Source organism: Carcharhinus amblyrhynchos, chromosome 4 (genome assembly GCF_965287045.1).
Source record: "Carcharhinus amblyrhynchos chromosome 4, sCarAmb.v2.hapA, whole genome shotgun sequence".
Taxonomy (NCBI): domain Eukaryota; kingdom Metazoa; phylum Chordata; class Chondrichthyes; order Carcharhiniformes; family Carcharhinidae; genus Carcharhinus; species Carcharhinus amblyrhynchos.
In genome coordinates this window covers 133,981,425-134,002,296 of record NC_137327.1, presented here as the reverse complement: position 1 = coordinate 134,002,296, position 20,872 = coordinate 133,981,425, and the positions used below count along the sequence as shown (strand labels likewise).

The 20,872-nt window shown below is 42.4% G+C and overlaps 1 protein-coding gene across 3 annotated transcripts in view; it reads right to left on the bottom strand.

Moving 5' to 3' along the window:
• Positions 1-17,135: 17,135 nt before the first annotated feature.
• LOC145342375 (sestrin-3-like) overlaps positions 17,136-20,872 on the bottom strand; it is a 60,032-nt gene continuing 56,295 nt past the window's right edge. For 2 of the 3 annotated variants that reach the window (XM_080187907.1, XM_080187908.1), the window contains one exon: positions 18,661-19,314. In XM_080187907.1, coding sequence (XP_080044033.1) covers positions 19,225-19,314 — 90 coding nt within the window. In that variant the 3' untranslated portion in view covers positions 18,661-19,224. Of the gene's footprint in view, positions 17,573-18,660; positions 19,315-20,872 lie in introns of those variants that run through there. The other variant, XR_013886543.1, reaches the window with a different exon arrangement.

Genomic DNA, 20,872 nt, shown 5'->3' with positions numbered 1-20,872 from the left:
AGTCCCACATCCTGTAACTGCTCATTTGCTTCAGAATCATAAGTGCTATGCACTCATCAATGAAGTATTGACCACTTAAGCAAGGTACCATGGGACGGCGGGTGCTCAAGAGACCATAACATCATATGCCCTGGGTGAGAGGGGTAGGATGAAGTTTCATAATGATCAGTTAGGATGGTAAAAGTTCCAAACCATTTTGCCATGGACAGGAGCTGCACAGCTGAAGAGGAGGTCATCCTTTGCACCATCTAATACAATATAGGTAAGTGTGAAGTTATGCTTTGGTAGAAAGAATAGAGGTGTAGACTCTTCTAAATGGGGAAAGGCTTCGGAAATCCGAAGCATAAAAGGATTTGGGAGTCTTGCACAGGATTCTTAACCTTAACATGCAGGTTCAGTTGGCAGTAAGGGAAGCGAATTCAATGTTAGCGTTCGTTTCTAGAGGGCTAGAATACAAGAGCAGGGATGTACTGCTGAGGCTGTATGATGCTTTGGCCAGCTACGTTTAGAATTTGTGAGCAGTTTTGTGCCCCATGGTTAAGGAAGAATGTGCTGGCCTTGGAGGGGGTCCAGAGGAGGTTCACAAGAATTATCCCAGGAATTAAGGGTTTGTCATATGAGGAGTGGTCGAGGAGGCTGGGTCTGTACTCTATGGAGTTTTCAGACTTTTGAATAGATCTATCTTACAGTAAGTTGATCTTTCTCTACACCATAGCTATGACTGTAACACTACATTCTGCACTCTTCTTTCCTCCTTTATGAACGGTATGCCTTGTCTGTAAACAATACTTTGTTTATACTAATACGTGTGACAATAATGAATCAAAGCAAGAGTTTAGAAGGATGAGGGGGGATCTAATTGAAAATTAAGAATACTATGAGGCCTAGATAGAGTGGACGTGGTGAGGATGTTTCCACTTGTGGGAGGGGCTGCTTGAGGGCACAACCTCAGAGTGAAGGGACACTCCTTTAAAACTGGGTGAGGAATTTCTTCAGCCAGAGTATGATGAATCTGTGGAACTCATTGCCACAAAGTACTGTGGAGGCCAGGTCATTGAGTGTCTAAGAAAGAGAAAGGTTCTTTGATCAATAGGAGGATCAAACTTTACGGGAAGGTGAGAGGGGAATGGGAATGAGAATCATATCAGCTGTGATTTAATGGCGGAGCAGACTCGATGGACCGAATAGCCTAATTCTGCTCCTATGTTCTATGGTCTAATGGCTCTTTTTATGGTGGTGAACAGCCATTTTCAAAAATGATGAATAAAATTTTAAAAATGCATAATTTATATGGTGAATTGTATCTGCTATTCGTCTTTTCACTTGAACTAGTAAACATTAATCCTCCATAGTGTATTGATTGTTGAACCCTGCAGGCTGTAAAAACAGTATTGAAATGCAGTTTTAAAAAAAAGTTCTACTGCATGTTCTACTTTATGGCCACTCAGGAGTTGGAGCACGTGCTGACATTAAACCTGAAGCAAGTCTCAACTGGCACTACACTGTGCCTCTGTCCATTATTTTGGCAGTGTTGCTTGAATGTTCATTCTAACTATTTTGACACGGAGAAGGATGATAGTTATGTTATCATAAATGCTGATATAAACTTCCATACGCGATCAGGATATTCATCTGAGCACTATAATGACATTGGGCTGGGACTTTGGAAGACTCAATTGATTTGAGACCTTGTACTCGCACACCATGAGCCCAAAGTTAGTTATAGGCCTTAAATTAGAGTATAACATGTTATCTGCTTTTTGCCATGCAGGGCTACTAGACAGACAACCTACTAGTCAGTCTCCATGTCTAGTAGGTTGTTTTTCGCCTTTTAACCCATTGTGACCACGTCCAATTATACATCATCCTCCATTCAGAAGGTTCAACAAGAGACCTTGTCATCTCAGACCCATTCCAAATTGCTGTTAGGGGAATTGTTCAGGTAATGATAAAAATCAGAATCTTGTGCCAGCAATCAATTGAGGCAAACCTGAATCTTCTACTGCTTGGTGCAATGGATTGGAGATGTGAAATTTGAAGTTGTAAATACATTTTTGAGCATTCCAATATTTCAGAGAAATATCACCTGTTGGGTCTCTTTTGTAATATTGTTACTGCAAATTCATTGCAAAATGATTTGTATTGGGTTGCAGAGAAGTTCCAAGGTACTGCTAATCCTATTACATGCATTCTTTATAAATTCAAAACCTCAGAATACAATCTCCTGCCTCCCTGCCAGTGAAACCACATTTGTAATTACAGCATGTGGTGGTAATACTTTAGATTTGTGGTAGTTATTCATGCACATTCTCATTATCTGGAAAACAAACATGGTTAGTTGTAATACTTGATGAGTAATGAAAAGTATGAGTGATACATATCATCAACAGTGATTCACAGTTTATCTGAATATTGCACACTTGCCTATTGAATAATCCATACCGATAGCATGATTAGAATGTATACAGATGCATTTTTAAAGGTTTCATTGTTTGCATATTTTAAACATTGAAGACATTTAAATTGTCATGACTTCATGAGGAATTACTGAGATTATAGTATTTGCATTGACTTTTATTTTGCTGATTAAATGTGTAACTTACACCATTGCCACATATTGAACTTACTATCATCCTTGTCTATAAAAAAGCCTGGTACTAACATTTTCCCAAATTTCATAATTGATGAACTGAGGAACAAATGGTCACTGAAATACTTCAAGTCCTTCCAATTTTATGGTAGACTTGAAACGCATTTTACATAGAAACATACATAGAAAATAGAAACAGGAATCAGCCAATCAGCCCCTCGAGCCTGCTCTGTCTTTCATTATGATCATGCAATCATCAAATTCCCCCATTTACCTTGATCACTTTAGCCCAAGAGTTGTATCTAATTCCTTCTTGAAACCACCACATTTTGACTTCAACTACTCTCTGCGGTAATGGATTCCACAAATTCACCCCTCTCTGGGTGAAGAAATCTCTCCTCCGCTCAGTCCTAAAAGGTTTACCCCCATCCTCAAATTATGACCCCTAGTTCTGGACTCCCCCACCGTTGGGAACATTCTTTGTGAATATACCTTGTCTAATCTTGATTGAATTTTAAGTTTCTATGAGATCCCCTTTGACTCTTCTAAACTCCGATGAATATAATCCTAAATGACTTAGTCTCGTCTCTTAAAAGACAATCCTGCCATCCTAGGAATCAGCCTGGTAAACCTTCGCTGCATTCCCTCATCTTTTTCAGTTAAGGGCACCAAAACTGCACACAATATTCCAGATGTGGTCTCACCAACATGCTATATAATTGCAGTAAAAGGTCTCTATTCCTATATTCAAATCGTCCCGCTATGAAGGCAAATAAACCATTTGCCTTCTCAACTGCCTGCTGTATCTGCATGCTTCCCTTCAGCATGAGGATACCAAGGTCTCTCAATTTACACCCATTCAAATAATCTGCATTCCAACCAAAGTTGATAACCTCATATTTATCTACATTATATTGCATCTGCCATGCATATGCCCACTTATGATGTGGAGATGCCGGCGTTGGACTGGATTAAACACTGTAAGAAGTCTCACAACACCAGGTTAAAGTCCAACAGTTGTATTTAGTAGCAAACACCGCTAGCTTTTGGGGCTCTGCCCCTTTGTCAGGTGAGTGGAAAGTTCTGATCACAAAGAGGGCATATAAAGGCATGCACTCAGTTTACAGAATACGGATTAAAATGCGAGTCTTTAGAGCTAATCATTAATGTATCTCCATTCACATTGTCTGCACCTTTAAGACTTGATCAGCTGTAAAGACTCGCATTCTAATCAGTATTCTGTAAACCGAGTGTGTGCCTTTATATGCCCTCTTTGTGAACAGAACTCCCCACTCACCTGACGAAGGGGCAGAGCCCCGAAAGCTAGTGAGTTTGCTACCAAATAAACCTGTTGGACTTTAACCTGGTGTTGTGCGACTTCTTACAATGCCCACTTACTCAGCCTGTCCCAAATCACACTGAAGCATCTCTGCATCCTCCTCACAGCTCATTCTCTGACTTCGTATCATCTGCAAATTTGGAGGTAATGCATTTAGTTCCTTTATCCAACTTATTAATATGTAATGTGAACAGTTGGGGTCCTAGCGTAGATCCCTGCAGTACCTCACTAGTCACTGCCTGCCAATCAGAAAAATATTCATTTATTCCAACTCTTTGCTTCCAGTCCGCTAACCAGCTTTCTATCCAACTCTACCCTCCAAACCTGTGTGCTGCAACTTTACGTAATAGTAATCTGCTATTTGAGACCTTGTCAAAGGCCTTGTAAAAGTCTAAATAAACCACATTCACCAGTTCTCCCTGGTCAACTCTACTAGTTACATCTTTGAAGAATTCCAGTTGATTTGTCAAACATGATTTCTCTTCCATAAATCCTTTATCTGATTATACCACTGCTTTCCACGTGCTATGAAATCCTTGATAATGGACACTAGCAAGTCCCATGCTACTGACATTACGCTCGCTGGTCTATAGTTCCCTGTTTTCTCTCTACTTCCCTTTTGAATAGTGGCTGTACGTTAGCTACTGTCCAATCTGTAGGAACCATTCCAGAGTCCAAAGAATTTTGGAAAATGACAATCATTTGACCTACTATTTCTAGGGCCATTTCCTTTAGTACTGTGGGATGAAGTTTATCTGGCCTTAGAGATTTTTATCTGCCTTCAAATCCATTAATTTCCTCAAAACCATTTCTCTACTAATACTGATTTCCTTTAACCCCTCGATAAAATGTGCAAGTCAAAACTTCATTTCATGTCTTCCTTTGTGAAGGCAGCATAAAGTACAAATTTAGTTTCGCAGCCATTTCTTTGTTCCCCCTTATGGTTTTCCCGTTTCTGACTGTAAGGGGCCTACTTTAGTTTTTGTTAGTCGTTCTCTCTTTACATACCTATCAAAACTTTTACAGTCAGTTTTTATGTTCCCTGCTATCTTACCTTCATTCTCTATTTTCCCCTCCTTAATTAGTCCCTTGGTCCAACTTTGAATTTTAAATTGTTCCCAATCCTCAGGTCTATTGCTTTCTTTTGCCAATTTGCATGCTTCTTTGAATTGTGCTATCTCTAATTTCCCTTGTAAACCATGGTATGGTCACAGTTCCATGTGGCCCAGTTATAGCCCAATTTGTGCCAAGTAGGGATAAACGTCCTTTTAACATTCCTTGTCCTGCCTACAATTTTTTTACTGTGTCCTTATCTGATTTGGCCCTTGGTTTCTTTGCCAATCACTTTTCTTATTCTTCTTGCTGTCTTTTTCTATTGTTCTTCATCCCCCATGCTCTGAATCCTCACATAAGTTCCCATTCCCCTGCCATATTAGTTAAACCCCATCTCCTCAGGACATTAGTCCCAGCCTGTCCAGTTTGTACAAGTTCCACCTCCCCCAGAACCGGTCCCAACATCCCAGGTATCTGAAACCTTCCTCCTCGCACCATTTCATCCTGTGTATCCTGCTGCTTTGACTAGCACATGGCATTGGTAGTGGTCCTGAGATAATTACCTTTGATATCCTACTTTTCAACATGCTTCCTAGCTCCTTATATTCTGCTTTTAGGACCTCATCCCTTTTTAAAAATTATGTTGTTTGTACCAATGTATACCACGACAACTGGCTGTTCACTCTTCCCTTCAGAATGTCTTGCAATTGCTCTGCGACATCCTTGACCCAAATACAAAGGAGGTAACTGCTATCCTGGAGTCTGCTATGCAGCTACAGAAATGTCTTATCTACTCCCCTCACAATTGAATCCACAATAATATTGTGTTTCTACACCTTTTGCTCCTCCCCTGTTCAACAGAGCTAACTATGGTGCGGTGAATTTACTGCTGCTATTATTCCCCAAGAGGCCATTCCCCACAATAGTATGCTAAATGGTACAGTATGCAAAGGAAATAACCACAGGAGATTTCTACAGTGCCTGCCTCATCCTCTTTCTCTACTTGGTGATCACCCATTCCCTTCTTGCCTTTGGAGTCTGAGCTTGCAGTGTGATCATCTCTCTAAATGTGCTATCCATGATACTCTCTGCCTCCCAAATGCTTCACAGTGTCTTCAGATGCCGCTCTGGCTCTGAAATTCAGGCTGCCGGGAGCTGCAGCTGGAGACACTTCCAGTGCACATGATGGCCCTGGGAACTGGAAATATTCCTGGTCTCCCACATGGAACAAGAAGAGCAAACCATGGCTTGGAGCTCTCCTACCATGTCTCACCCCATTAGGTTAACTTAATCCTTTTAATATCAAACCATATCAACTAGGGTCCTTCTCTGCTCTCTGTCATAGAACTTTTTCTTACAATGAATCACAAACTAATATCTTAACAGCTATAACCAATAGTAATAGTACCCAACTCTACTTACTCTAACAGTTCTTTACATTTCCTGAGATGTAGATTCCACTCATTCTGGAGGTGAGTTTTTTATGGCCTTGCTCATCCAAAAACTGCAACATCCTGCTGGACGTCCTTTCCATGGTCCACCCCTCGCCATCTCTGATTCCCAGGGTGGACAAGACAGTAAAATTCCAGCCTTAGTCTTTTAATCACCTGGTTCTGCTCTTAGATTCACTTTTTCTTTATCCTCCTGGCTTTGTTCCCTAACTGTTAATTAAGCCTGATCTCTCTTAGAATCCCTACAGTACAGAAGGAGGCCATTTGGCCTATCAAGTCTGCACTGACAACAATCCACCCTATCCCTGTAACCCCACATGTTTACCCTGCTAATCCCCCTACAAGTAGGATCAATTTAGCATGGCTAATCAATCTAACCCGCATATCTTTGGACATGACATAGTTTTGACATGCCATTTATCCAGCAGCCCTGATTGAATTTCTTCCTTGCCCTGAGCGGATTTTACTCAAGTCCAATTGTAACCTTCCTGACTGAGACCACTGAACTCAGCATCGATTCGAAATATAATCTCGGACCTCAGTCACTTACAGATAAGCTGTCCTGCGCTACTTGGAAGTGTTTGTTTTTAAATGAACTAAGTGAACCACTGAGTCAGCAGGTTAGTGTTACCACCTTCTGCATTAATTGTGCTGGGGTTGCTATTCCCTAATCATTCTGGAATGAGGACATGGACAGGGTGGATAGGGAGCAGCTGTTTCCCTTAGTTGGAGGGTCAGTTACGAGGGGACACAAGTTAAAAGTGAGGGGCGGGAGGTTTAAAGGCGATTTGAAGGAAAACCTTTTCACCAGATGGTCTGGGATGTGCTGCCTGGGAGGCGGGGTGGGGTGGTGGTGGAGACTATGGACCAAGTGCTGGCACCTGGGATTAGGCGGGCAGGTCAGGGCCTTTCGTGCGTCGGAGCAGATTTGATGGCAGAAAGGCCTCTTCAGCACTGCAGTACTCTGAGATTCTGTGATCTTGGAGGTCACCTTAGAGGGGCCGGCATGACGGCACAGTGGTTAGCACCGCTGCCTCACAGCCCTAGGGACCTGGGTTTGATCCCTGGCTTGGGTCACTGTGAGCAGTCTGCATGTCCTCCCCCACTTTGCGTGTGTTTCCTCCAGGTGGTCCCGTTTCCTCCCACAGTCTGAAAGATGAGCTGGCTAGGTGCATGCTTAATTCTCCCTTGGTTCAGTGAACCCAAACAGGTGCCGGAGTGGGCGACCAAGTGATTTTCACAGTAACTTCATTGCAGTGTTAACGTAAGTTTATTTATTAGCGTCATAAGGCTTAAACTTAAACTTAAACCTGCCCATTCACAACGGCACACGGTATGATGAGAAAGAAAAACATGTATACAAAATTAGCATTTCTTGTTGGGCCGAAGGGCCTCTTTCTGCACTGTAGGGTTCTATGCTCTATGTTCAACGTACTAAAAAGCATGAAGATTCCCCAATTCAGCTGGCCCTGTTGTAAATAACCTGCTGTGAAAACCAGAGTCTACACTAATTTAAGTTTTAATGAGGTGAATTAATTTGACAGTTTCATTGCAGAGCGTAGAACATTCTAAGTCAAATCTTATATATTTCTGGGACATGTGAGAAAGACCCAAATGAGAGAATTTACTAAACCTGAGGTGAAGGAATTTTATTTCTAAACTTTCAAGAAAAGTTTAAATACTTAGTTTTTGATAATTAGTCTTGTATGCAAATGTGCTCTATGTCAGAATCTGTCAAATATGCATAGACAGTTATAAAAGCAATTGTAATTTGTGAATGACTTGGATAAAGCTGCCAGTATGTTTTGGCAAAGCAGCAAAAGATTTCATTTTTATTAGAATATGAAATGAAGTAACTACAAATTAAGACGAGTTTTATTCTACTTTTCCGCTTCTCACCCCACTTCCAAAACACAAGAGTGACCATCCATAAAGTGTGCAGATATATGCAATTTGATGTGAGTTGGAACTTGGTGTAGAGGTAGGGATGCTTTTTGTTTCATTGTGGTGATGTGAGGAAGGTTAAGCCAATAAGTATTTAAAATTTTTGCAACGTTTGGGCTTCCTGCATAGAGTGCATAGACAAAGGGGGAAAAAGAGTTCCAACTAAAATCACATGAGATGCAGGGTGGGCTGTCTAGAGGGATATAGAACTGGCTTGGTTATAGAAGACAGTATCAGTGGAAGGGTGCTTTTCAGAATGAGGACTATAGCTAATGGTGTTCTGCAGGGGTCAGCGCTGGGACCTCTGTTGTTTGTAGAATATATAAATGATCTGAAGAAAAGTGCGGGTGGTCTGATTTGTAAGATTGGTGGAGTTGCTGATAGTGCCGGGGATTGTCAGAGGATGCAACAGGATAGAGATAGATTGGAGATTTGGACACAGAAATGTCAGATGGCATTTAATCCGGACAAATGTGAGATGATGCATTTTGGAGGATCAAATTTAGGTGTGAATTATATTGTAGATAGCAGAACCCTTAGGAACATTAACACACAGAGGGATCTGGGCGTGCGGGTCCACAGTTCCCTAAAAGTGGTAACACAGGTGGCCAATGTGATTAAGAGAGCATACAGTATGCTTGGCTTCATCAGCCGGGGCAATCATTTTGCAGCTATATAAAACATTGGTTAGGCCACATTTGGAGTATTGAGCACAGTTCTGGTCGCCACACTACCAGAAGGACATGAAAGCTTTGGAGAGACTGCAGCAGGATGTTGCCTAGTCTCGAGGGTGTTGGCTATGAGGTGTGGTTGAATAAACTACAATTGCTTTCACTGGATGGAGGCTGAGGAGAGACCTGATAGAGATTTATAAAATTGAGAGGCATGGAAGATGGATAGGCAGAGGCTTTTTCCCAGGTTGGAAGTGTCAATTACAAGGGGGCACAGGTGAGAGGTGAGAGGGGGAAAGTTTAAGGGAGATGTGCAGGAGACGTTTTTCACATAGAGAGTGATGGGTGTCAGAAATCTGCTGCCAGAGGAGGTGGTGGAAGCAGGAGCGTTAACAGCATTTAAGAAGCATCTTGATGGGTGCATGAATAGGGAGGGAATAGAGGGATACGGAGTGAGAAAGGGCAGAAGGTCTTTTTTTAGTTCAGTTAGAGCATCAGGATCAGCACAGCTTGGAGGGCCGAAGGGCCTGTTCCTGTGCTGCACTTTTCTTTGCCTTTTGTTCTTGACACCAAGACATTGTTTGACCAAGTGTGGCATCATGAGCCCTGGCACAATTGAAGTCAGCGGGAACTGGGGAGAATCCCTCCACAATTAGTTGTACCGAGTACAAAGGAAGGGGTTTGTGATTGTTGAGGGTCAGTCATCTCAGTCCCAGCACGTCATTAACCGAGTTTCTCATGGCAATGACCTGGGTCCAACCATCTTCATCTGTTTTATTAATGACCATCATTCCAAAATGAGGTAAAAAGTCGTGATTGTGCAGTGTTAAATACTTCCTTGGACACTGAAGCAGACCACGCTCCCATGCAGCAAGACTTGGACAACACTCTGGTTTGGGGTGACAAGTAACAGTGTGCCACCCAAGCGCCAGGCAGTGACCATCTTCAACAAGAGAATCTAACCATCTTCCCTTTAATTTTGATGACATTACCATCAATATCTTGGAGGGATTCCGAGGCATTGGGAGTCACCTGCTGGGTTTTACCCGCCACCTTGCCTTCAAACCAGCCAGCTGTGAAGCGCAAAGTCCACTCGCTGTCTCTGCAGGCTAGAATTGGGAAATGTACAGTGAGTTTTATAGGAAGTGGCTGCAGAGGTGATGGTTCTAACCTTTCAAAATTCACTCAGTTCTGTAAAAGTCCTATCGGAATGGAAACATAACACCTCTATTCCAGGAAGGAGGGAGACTGAAAGCAGGAAACTATGGGCCAGTTAGTCTACCATCTGTCATTTGGATAATGCTGGAATCTATTATTAAGGAAGTAGTAGCAGGACATTTAGGAAATTATAATACAATCAAACAGAGTCAACATGGACTATTTAGGATCTGTGCGGTTTATTCTTTCTCCTCTAGCCCATCAGTATCAAGGCCGGTCCTTTAGTTGAAGTGATTTGCATGCTACGCATTCTAAATAAGGCAAAAAATGGACTTTTTCTGGTCACCTGCGGTCAATGGCACATTATTAATCAAACAATTCCTGCTTTTTAGGTGTAATTTTGGTATTTGAATTAAATTGATTTTGGGTTGATTCTAATTAGTCACAAGTAGGCTTACATTAACACTGCAATGAAGTGACTGTGAAAATCCCCTAGTCGCCACACTCCAGTACCTGTTTGGGTACACTGAGGGAGAATGGCCAATGTGCCTGACCAGCACGTCTTTTAGACGATGGGAGAAAACCGGAGCGCTGAGATATTCGGCATGCTTGATTTCATTGGTCAGAAAGTTTAATCCATGAGTTGGGGCGTCTTGTTGAAGTTGTACAAGACATTGATAATAAGTCCACACTTGGAATACTGTGTACAGTTCTGGTCACCCTATTATAGAAAGGTTATTGTTAAACTTGAAAGAGTGCAGAAAGGATTTACTAGGATGCTACCGGGACTTGATGGTTTGAGTTATAAGGAGAGGCTGGATAGCCTGGGATTTTTTTCTCTGGAGCATAGGAGGGTTAAGGTGATCTTGCAGAGGTCTATAAAAGAGGTGCATAGATAACTAGATAGTCAATACCTTTCCCCAAAGGTAGGGGAGTCTAAAACTAGAGGGCATAGGTTTAAGGTGAGAGGGAAGAGATACAAAAGGGTCCAGAGGGGCAATTTTTTCACACAGAGGGTGGTGAGCCTCTGGAACAAGCTGCCAAAGGTAGTAGTAGAGGTGGGTACAATTCTGCCTTTTAAAAAGCATTTGGACAGTCACAGGGTATGATGGCTACAGAGGGATATGGGCCAAACTCGGACAACTAGGGCTAGCTTAAGAGGTTAAAAAAAAGGGTGGCATATTGGGCCAAAGAGCCTGTTTCCATGCTGTAAACCTCTGTGACTCCTATGACTATGACCCAGAGGAAACCCGTGCAGAATGGGGAGAACGTGCAGACCCCACACAGACAGTCACCCAAGCTGGGAATCAACCTGGGTCCCAGGTGCTGTGAGGCAGCAATGCTCACCATTGTGCCACCGTCTGCCCACTCTGCAAACTGCAAAGGATTGGGAGATCTTTACACTTCCTTCGCCCAGTTCATTAATATGTACAGAGTGAGCGGACAGATTCTAACAGACGGTTTTAAAGTGGCCGTGGATGACTCTGTAATCTGAAAACGAACAATTCTTTTGACTAAGGCTTAATTCAAACCTGCTTTCCTCACCATAAGCTCAGGTCTGACATCTTTATGGGAACTTGGATCAGAAAATACTTTTAATCCAATTGAGAAGGGTTGCAGAATGTTTAGGGTTCTTTTGAGTTTTTGCTTCTTTAAAAATAAATCCTGATGTTTATAGTCAGGTTGAAAATTCTGCAACATGCACTGACCCTGCAACCTCCATTGTTTTAAACCCAAACTGAATCAAAATTCAAACCTATTGAGGGCAAACAGAAGCAGCTAGATTCCATGGTATTGGACTTTGAGAGAATAGAGTCATTTTCATCCAAAGGTCAGCATGGACTGGAAACATTTTCTCACCTTGGGACTTCAAGTGAAAAACCTATAGGGTGGCACAGTGGTTAGCACTACTGCCTCATAGAGCCAAGGACCTGGGTTCGATTGCCAACTTGGGTCACTGTGCAGAGTGTACACATTCTCCCCATGTCTGCTTGGGTTTCCTTCCACAGTCTGAAAGACGTGCTGGTTTGGCACATTGGCCATGCTAAATTCTCCTTTAGTGTATCCAAACAGGTATAGCAACTGGGGGATTTTCACAGTAACTTCATTGCAGTGTTAATGTGCGCTGACTTACATTTAATAAATAAACTTTAACTTTATTGATGATGGAGAATTCAGAACCATCCTGAATTTGATCCATGCTAATGCTATAGTTAAGAAAGCCGCCCCCAGCACCTCTCTCAGGAGTTAAGGAAATTCTGTATGTCCATTACAACACTCACCAATTTTTTACAGATTCACCATAGAAAGCATTTTTTCCAGATGTATCACAACTTGATAAGGCTTCTGCTCTGCCCAAGACTGCAAAAACTACAAAGGATTGGGAATGTAGCCCAGTCCATCATGCAAACCAGCTTCCCATCCATTGACTCCATCTACATTTCTCGTTGCCTCGGGAAAGCAGCCAGCACAATTAGGGTCCGGACATTCTGGGGACAATTCCCCCATCCCACCACGCTAATTCTTCAGCACAGCAGGCCGGGAGAATCACGTGTCAGCAATTCGTGGAATTTGCGCACACGTTCCTGATGCGCGTGCATCTCCCAGTGCCAGATATCCTCCACTGTCAGGATCACACTGGAAATCGATGAGATAATTACACCAGTTTTCCTATGAATTCAACACTTAGAACTTATTTGGGAGAATCGCACCACCCCCACCCCCGTCTCGCACCTTCTTCTGTCAGGAAAAAGATAGAAGTCTAAAAACATGTACCAACCGACTCAAGAACAGCTTCTTCCCTGCTACCATCAGATGTTTGAATGGTCCTACAATATATTGAACTGATCTTTCTCTTCACCCCATCTGTAAATGCAACACTATATTCTGCACCCTTTTCCTCAATGTCTTTCATGAATGGTATGTTTTGTCTGCCTAATGCAGAACAAACAATACTTTTCACTGTATCCCAACACATAATGGATTAAATCAAATCAAAATTTAACAATAGATTAATGATGGCTGAGGTATATTGAAGGGGTTGGTGGGGTGGGGGGGTGGGAGGTGGGGGGGTGGTTGGGTTGGGGGGAGTCATTTTCAATGAAAAGCCCTGGAGCCGGAAGTGTCACATTTACAGTAAATACTCAGCTTTTGATTAAGAACAACAACACACCCAGGAAGGTTATTCATCAGTATTGAAACATCTCTGTGCTCCAAAGTGAAGCTGCCCCCATAGTTTCACGAATTATCAACAGATCTGTTTTTGTAACAGTGAGCTAAAGGAAATCGGTGCTGCGTACAGTATCTGTAAGTGGGTCATTTGTGTACCATGGGACTGGAGAACACAATAATGGCACAGGAGAATGAATGGAAAAGGTCACATTATTATGTCATGGGGACGGAATCTCAAAGTGAATGTTCCTCACTTGTCTCTTGGTTGAAAGCATCATCTCTTCATGGCACTTGCATTGATATATCATTTCTTCAGGCATTCCTAAATACTTCCCAATCAATGGAATAGGCAGCCAGTAAGTAAATGAATGACAGAATAATGTGTTTTTGATTATGTTTATTAAGGGAGGGATGTTGTTTTGGACATTGGGAGAATTACTTACCTTTTCAAAATAGTGTATAGTGTCAATAGGAACGGCACGGTGACACAGTGGTTAGCACTGCTGCCTATTAGCACCAGAGATCTGGGTTTGATTCCCGGCTTGGGTCACTGTCTGTGTGGAGTTTGCACGTTCTCCCCATGTCTGTGCGGGTTTCCTCCGGGTGCTCCGGTTTCCTCCCACAATCCAAAGATGTACGGGTCAGGTGAATCGGCTATGCTAAATTCTCCATCACCCGAACAAGCGCCGGAGTGTGGCGACTGGACGATTTTTCACAGTAACTTGCAGTGTGAATGTAAGCCTACTTGTGACTAATAAATGAACATTAAAACATTGCATCTTTGTGCCGTAGAGGAATTGATTAAGGGCTTTGCCTTGTGTCTTTTCCAAAAGACGTTCGCATCCTGTGAATAATGGTGAAGGATCGATGTACTATGCAAGGATTAGAAAAATCTAGCCATTCTTAGAGCTTTAATGGAAAATTTTAAGAAGGGAAAACATCAACTGTACTTTTCAATGGCATATCTAAAGAAAACAGCAAGATTCTGCTTCTAAAAGCTGAAACATAATTTATGCTGCCTCTTTTGGATAGGGTGTAGTACATATCTTTTGCCAGTGAAAGGTGCTGTTGCATTTAGCATGGACTGCCTTACTCTGCTCCACAAAGGAATTGATTAACAGAAGGGCATTAATGTTTTGCTGCTTAATTTAAAAAGAAAATTGGATGAAAACTACAGAATTGAAATTGTTGCAAATTCATAATAAAGGGCAAATAATTCCTTTAAAATTAATTCATGGGGTAGCATTTATAGCCCATCCCCTATTGCCCTTGAGAAGGTGATGGTGAACTGCCTTCTTGAACTGCTGCGGTCCCCGTGGTTTAAGTTCACACAGTGGTGGGAGGGAGTTCCAGGATTTTGACCCCGTGACCATGGAAGAACCGCCATATATCTTCACGTAGGGATGACATGTGCCTTGGAGGGGAGCTTCTAGGTAGTGCTTTCCCCGTGCATCTGCTACACTTGTCCTTCTAGATGGTAACAGTCATGGGTTGGGAAGGTGCTGTCGAAAGAGCCTTGGTGAGTTCTTGCAGTGCATCCTGTGGATGGGACACACTGCTGCCAGTGTGTGTGTGGTGTTGGAAGGAGTGAATGTTTATGCATGGGGTGCTTTGCCCAGGATCATGCCAAGCTTCACAAATGTTGGTGGAGCTGCACCCATCCAGGAAAGTGGGGAGAATTCCATCACGCTCCTGACTTGTGCCCTGTAGATTGTGGACGAGCTTTGGAGAGTCTTGAGGTGCATTACTCACCACAGGATTCCCAGCCTCTCACCTGCTCAAGTTGCCACAGTATTTACATGGCTAGTTCAGCTTCTGGTCAGTGGTAACACCCACATTCCAGGATGTTGATAGTGGGGGATTCAGAAATGGCAATGCCACTGCATGTCAAGGAGTGATGACTAAATCCTCTCGCAGGAAAGGAAAATAATAAAAGAAATGATAAAAATTTAAAAAAAAATTTTAATCATGCAATGTGTACTGTACAATGGCAGAAATAGTGGGAGTTCAGGGAACAAAGAAAGATGCACCATGTCCCATGGAAATTGTGCTACAATATCCATTGGTGTAGCATGTATGCGCTATGGGACTGGAGATCATTAAAGGCAAACCTACAACATTGAATTGCCCAATGATCTCTATGTTAGAGGTGACACAACCGTCTGGGAATAGGCAGCACACATCAATAGTATTTGTGTCTGACCTGGGTAGCCCAGCAAGTGGATGCGAGTGATTCCCTATTGTTACTAAATCCACTCTAGATTCAGTACAATGGAAACAACCCACCATGTATTCTGGGCTTGTGTTCCTGTTGATTTCAAAAAGAGATGATACACAAGTACCTTCTACGGATGAAACACATATTAAAAAAGCTCTTTCAAATGGCCTTGAGTAATTATTTCAGGAGCCAGGAGTAGTCCGTTATGTTCCGTATTTTTTTTCCTGCTCTTATTGATATTGGCACTGTTTGGCCTTAATCATTTGGTTGAGAGATATCATGGATGGGATTTTACAGCCTTGCTCGGGTGGGATCAGAAAATCCCACCCAAAGCCAATGGAGATTTCCGTTCTGGGAACCTCGCCTGCCCAGATTCCAGGGTGGGCGAGGTGGTAAGAGTTCTGGCCCATAACTCTATGATCAGCTGTGGCTCAGTTGATAGTATTTTCAGCTGAATTAGATTGAGGGTTTAGGTCTCCTTCAGGATTTAAGCACACAAATGAGATATTCCTGGCTTGGGTAACTGTCTGTGCGGAGTCTGCATGTTCTCCCAGTGTCCGTGTGAGTTTCCTCTGGGTGCTCCGGTTTCCTCCCACAGTCTGAAAGATGTACTGGTTAGGTACATTGAAGGAGAACTTAGCATAGTCAATGTACCTGAACAGGCGCCAGAGTGTGGCGTCTAAGGAGATTTTCACAGTAACTTCATTGCAATGTTAATGTAAGTCAACTTGCAATGTTAATAAATGAACTTAATACAGACCAGTCTTTCAGATGAGATGTTAAACGTAAACAGGATCTCCGTTCCCCTGAGAAAGGCAAAGAATCCCATAGCACTATTTCGAACGAGAGGGGTTACATGTGCTATCCTGTTGAATACTTATCCCCCAATTAATGTAACTAAAACAGACACCAGGTCAATATTCCATTGCTGTTCATAGGAGCTTACCATCTGCAAATTGGTTGTTGCGTTTCCTTTTATAACTATAGTGACCTGAGATTGTGAAGGGTGCTGCAAAAACGCAAGTTTCTTTATCCTCTTTCTGACGACTAGTGAAGTATCAGTTAGGCTTCCTGCTCCTAATTACCTTTTTAGCGATCCCTAATGAAGCATCTGCTTGAATGGGATGAAGTTAAGAATGTGCTTATTTATCTGGGCTCACCCACTAAAGACAGTCAATGATGTGAGCTAGATGGTTACTGGTGCTGTGGAACCCTATCCCTTGCTTTCAAAGAGGTCCCTGATGTGGAGATGCCGCCGTTGGACTCACAACAAACACCAGGTTAAATTCCCAACAGGTTTACTCGGTGTCACGAGCTTTCAGAGTACTGCTCCTTCATCAGATTACAGGATGGACTCACCTGATGAAGGAACAGCGCTCCGAAAGCTCATGATACCAAATAAACCAGTTCGAAGACGGTAAGAGAGTATAGAGGCTAAGAGGGTACAGTAGAGTGGAGGAGAGGGTCAGAAGTTAAATTACGCACGCAAAAATCAGCAGAGGCAGACAGAAATGCATAACTGACCGCTTTTTTCCTCACAGTTTTAAAAAAAAGTTTCTTTTTATTTTGGTGCAAATAAAATGCTACTGCAGAGCTTTGAAATTTTCAGGTTACATCAAAGACAATGACAGCAGCGACAGATATGTTGCAATTGCTCCGAACTTTTCCTTATTCTTGGATTCCTAAGCAAATCCTTAAAAAGAACAGAAAAGCACACGAGGCTTGTGAGATTGATGACTGAATGCTGCTCCATTTTGGAACGAGAGTCAATTGCTAAACCATAGTCCCCCACGTAAACATATTGCACAATTAGAACACACCATGAGAAGGATTCTAATCACGATGAAGATGATGATCTAGATCGTGACCACAGCAAGACTGTCTTGTTCCTCACATCATCAGCCACAGGTCCATTTGTTCCAAAATGGTGTCCATTTACAATATATTCCTTTTTTTTTTACAGTCACATCTATACCACTAAAAAGGAAGAAAAAAAAGTGTTTTTTTTTAGTATTTTTAAACTGGTTATACCTAATGATAAGACCAGCACCAACAATTTTTTTTGTGTTTTGTTTTTATAAATTGGGGAGGGGCGTGGTTGGTTTCTATGGTGATAACAAGCAGGGATACCAGGCTCGATCCAGAGCCTACCATCAATTTGCAGTTTGACTGTGCGGCAACTTCCCCCCCCCAGATCCTGGCATCCCCATGTTTCACCAGTCTGACAGTAAATGGAAAATGATGGTTGTCCTGCTGTTGCTTGTAGTGGCAAGGATCACATTACATGCACAGTGAGCACCAACTACAGATGCAATCGTTGTACAAGCCAATTACTAGTGATATACACTCTTAATTTCTCATTTCATTCTCCTTCCTGTAATGTAACACTGTTACTGGATAGAATGTTAAAAAAAATTAAATAAAAAATACAGTTCAACAGTGATCCAACTCCAGTTAAGTTAGGGTGACCAATCCAATAGCTTCCATTCTCATACCAAAATCAAGAACCTGTCTCAAGACCTTAACAGATGCTTCCCATCCCTTTCCCCCACATCCGCGGCCAACTAGAAAAGCATAAACATGCAGTGCTGTCAATCAACTAACTGCACATGCAAATAGTATGAGAGAACTTCAGGTAAGGAAGCCCAAAACTGCCTCAAAAGGATTGGAGGCCACCAGACTAATCAACAGCTTAAATTGTCAATGTTGGCCTGTGTAGATTTGGCTTCTGAACCCACTTTAATATTGGCCAACACAACGAGGATCCCGTCACTGAATGTTCAGTAGGAGTAGGCAAGTCAACCATGCTCAGTTGGCACACCGCATTATGGGAGTGTGTCCTTCTAAAACCACTGACTTAGCGTAGGGAAGAAAATTCACATGATGCATTAGTGCCTTTTCTTGGGCAAGCTCAAGAAATGTTTGAGTCCCACTGGCTCTCTGACCTTCCTCTCTCTCTCTTCCCTTCTTCAGTCACCCAAGATTTACGAAATTCACAGCTCATTGGCACAGTTAACTTCTCCCCTTTCACCATCACCCCCCTCCCTCCCCCCCCAAACCCCACACACACGCACGCACACACACACACGCACACACACACACACATACACACAAGGCTTTGGATAAGTCATAAAACCAAAAGTAATATGGCAAGGATTTGGAAACGCCATTCCAATATGAAACAGACTCAACACGTGTCAAACATATTATCTGTTATTACTTTTCATAGCAAAAATAAGTCTTTCTTTTCCAAAAAAAAAGGGGGCTCATCTGTCCCAACATCAAGGCTTGAAAATATTCTGTACGTTGATGGTAGTCACGCAAACCACTGATGCGATAGCCTTTTTGACTGCTGAAAACTTGTCGAGAGATTGAAAATCCTCAAGTGAATACTTGGTGTTGAGGCATGAAACACTTTTGTGAAATTACATCACTCTTCTGTACACAGTCACAATGCTCGATTGTGTCACTGTCAATAATTGCACATTAACTGCCGCAGACACTGCGACATGGTACCAGCTGCCCTGCGATGCCTCCATCCAAGAAGACGTTCAAGTTTTTAAGCTTATGTTCAGTCCTTTTTCTTAAAAAGTCCCCCGCAGGTGAGGAGATCCTTCTTTATGATCTTCTTAAGAGATCATATAGTGGGTTATTGCATGCAGTGCATAGAGAAGCTCTGCCTGCATCCGAGCTTCCAGGATCAACAGATTCACACGAACCTAGCAACAGAGAGAAAGAAGTGTAAATACAGCACAAGGCCTCTCTCTTCATTAATATGCAAACAGTGACAATCAAAAGGGGTTAGTTGCTGAAATGCACTGGCACACATTCAGGAAGCTCAAAATAAAAGGTGAAAATGCTGGAAATGTAGAGGAGGTAGTCAACAGCTGAAAGGAAAAGGCTGTTCAGAAATGACTGCTCAATAGAACGTATAGGGTTCTGCTGACTTGTCCAAAGATGTGTGGGTTAGGTTGATAGGCCATGCTAAAATTGCCCCTTGGTGTCCTGAGATACGTAGGTTAGAGGGATTAGCGGGTGGATTTGGGGTAGGGCCTGGGTGGGATTGTGGTCAGTGCAGACTCGATGGGCCAAATGGCCTCTTTCTGCACTGTAAGGTTTTTATTTCTATGATTCTATGTTCGCCAGTCTCATCCCCAATACAAACCACAAACCTGTTTCCCCTTGCTGGTATTGAACATTCCCACAGTTTGCTGTTTTTAATTATTTGTTGTTGCTGCGTATGTATTTATTGTGCCAGAACACACCAACAAGGAATGGTGTGTGCAAAATGCCATCTGCAATTAGCTAATAAATTCAGAGGATTAAGAGATGTGCCGTGACTTGCAGATCGAAAAACCAAAGCACAAAAAAATTATTGCTTACTACGTACAAACATACAAAAGCAGATTTAAATGCCTATAACATGTATATTTACTGTAATAAAAAGTTTTGTTTTTCAACAAATATGCCCAAGTTGTATTATTGTGTCATTTTCACGTGTGTTTAACACCACATCCCCTCCCACTTCTCCAGGGTCCTCGTGCCCACTCCCCACTCGATCCTCTGGGGGCCCCACCCAGCCTTGGCTCTCTCTCTTGGCTGACCCTGGAGTCTCAGTTACCTGACTTAGAGTCATAGAGGTTCACAGCATGGAAAGTAAACTCATCCAATCAGAGCCAGGCTTCTCAGTTCATTGAGTGCTAATAGGCTGACTGGTGCACCAATCATCAGCCAAAGTCAAAGAACTGCTTCTGATTGGACAAAGTGTAAGGAAGGCGACTTTTAAAATGTGAAAGGGCAGGAGTTACTGTGGAGGTCTGGAGGAGTCCAGGTTCCATGGAACCCATTTTGGAAACCTTTGCTCCAGAACTTCATTCTAACAGTGTCTCATGCTTAGTTTGGCATAATTTTTAAGAACTTGCTAGACTTGTACATTAGCTGGCCATTAAACTCATTGCAAAATGTAACATCTAATAATTAATACAGACTACAAAATGTGGGATGTATTCTTCCACAGTGTTTTGAAGAGTGTCTTTATGCCCTATGGCTTGCCAGAGTCACGTGAGCTCTTGCATCATCCTCTGGGAATAAAAATTTGAGAGACAACGCCATTTCATCCATCGCTTGAAACACTGGTGTCAGGATTGTGCAGTTGAAATCAAGTGGATTTTGATAGCTGGTCAAGAACCAACCGAGAATCATTAAAACTTCCACCTGTACCTTTGTGCAGGACACTGACTGCTGGGTGAGTAAGGAGGTTTTGAAAATTCTAATATT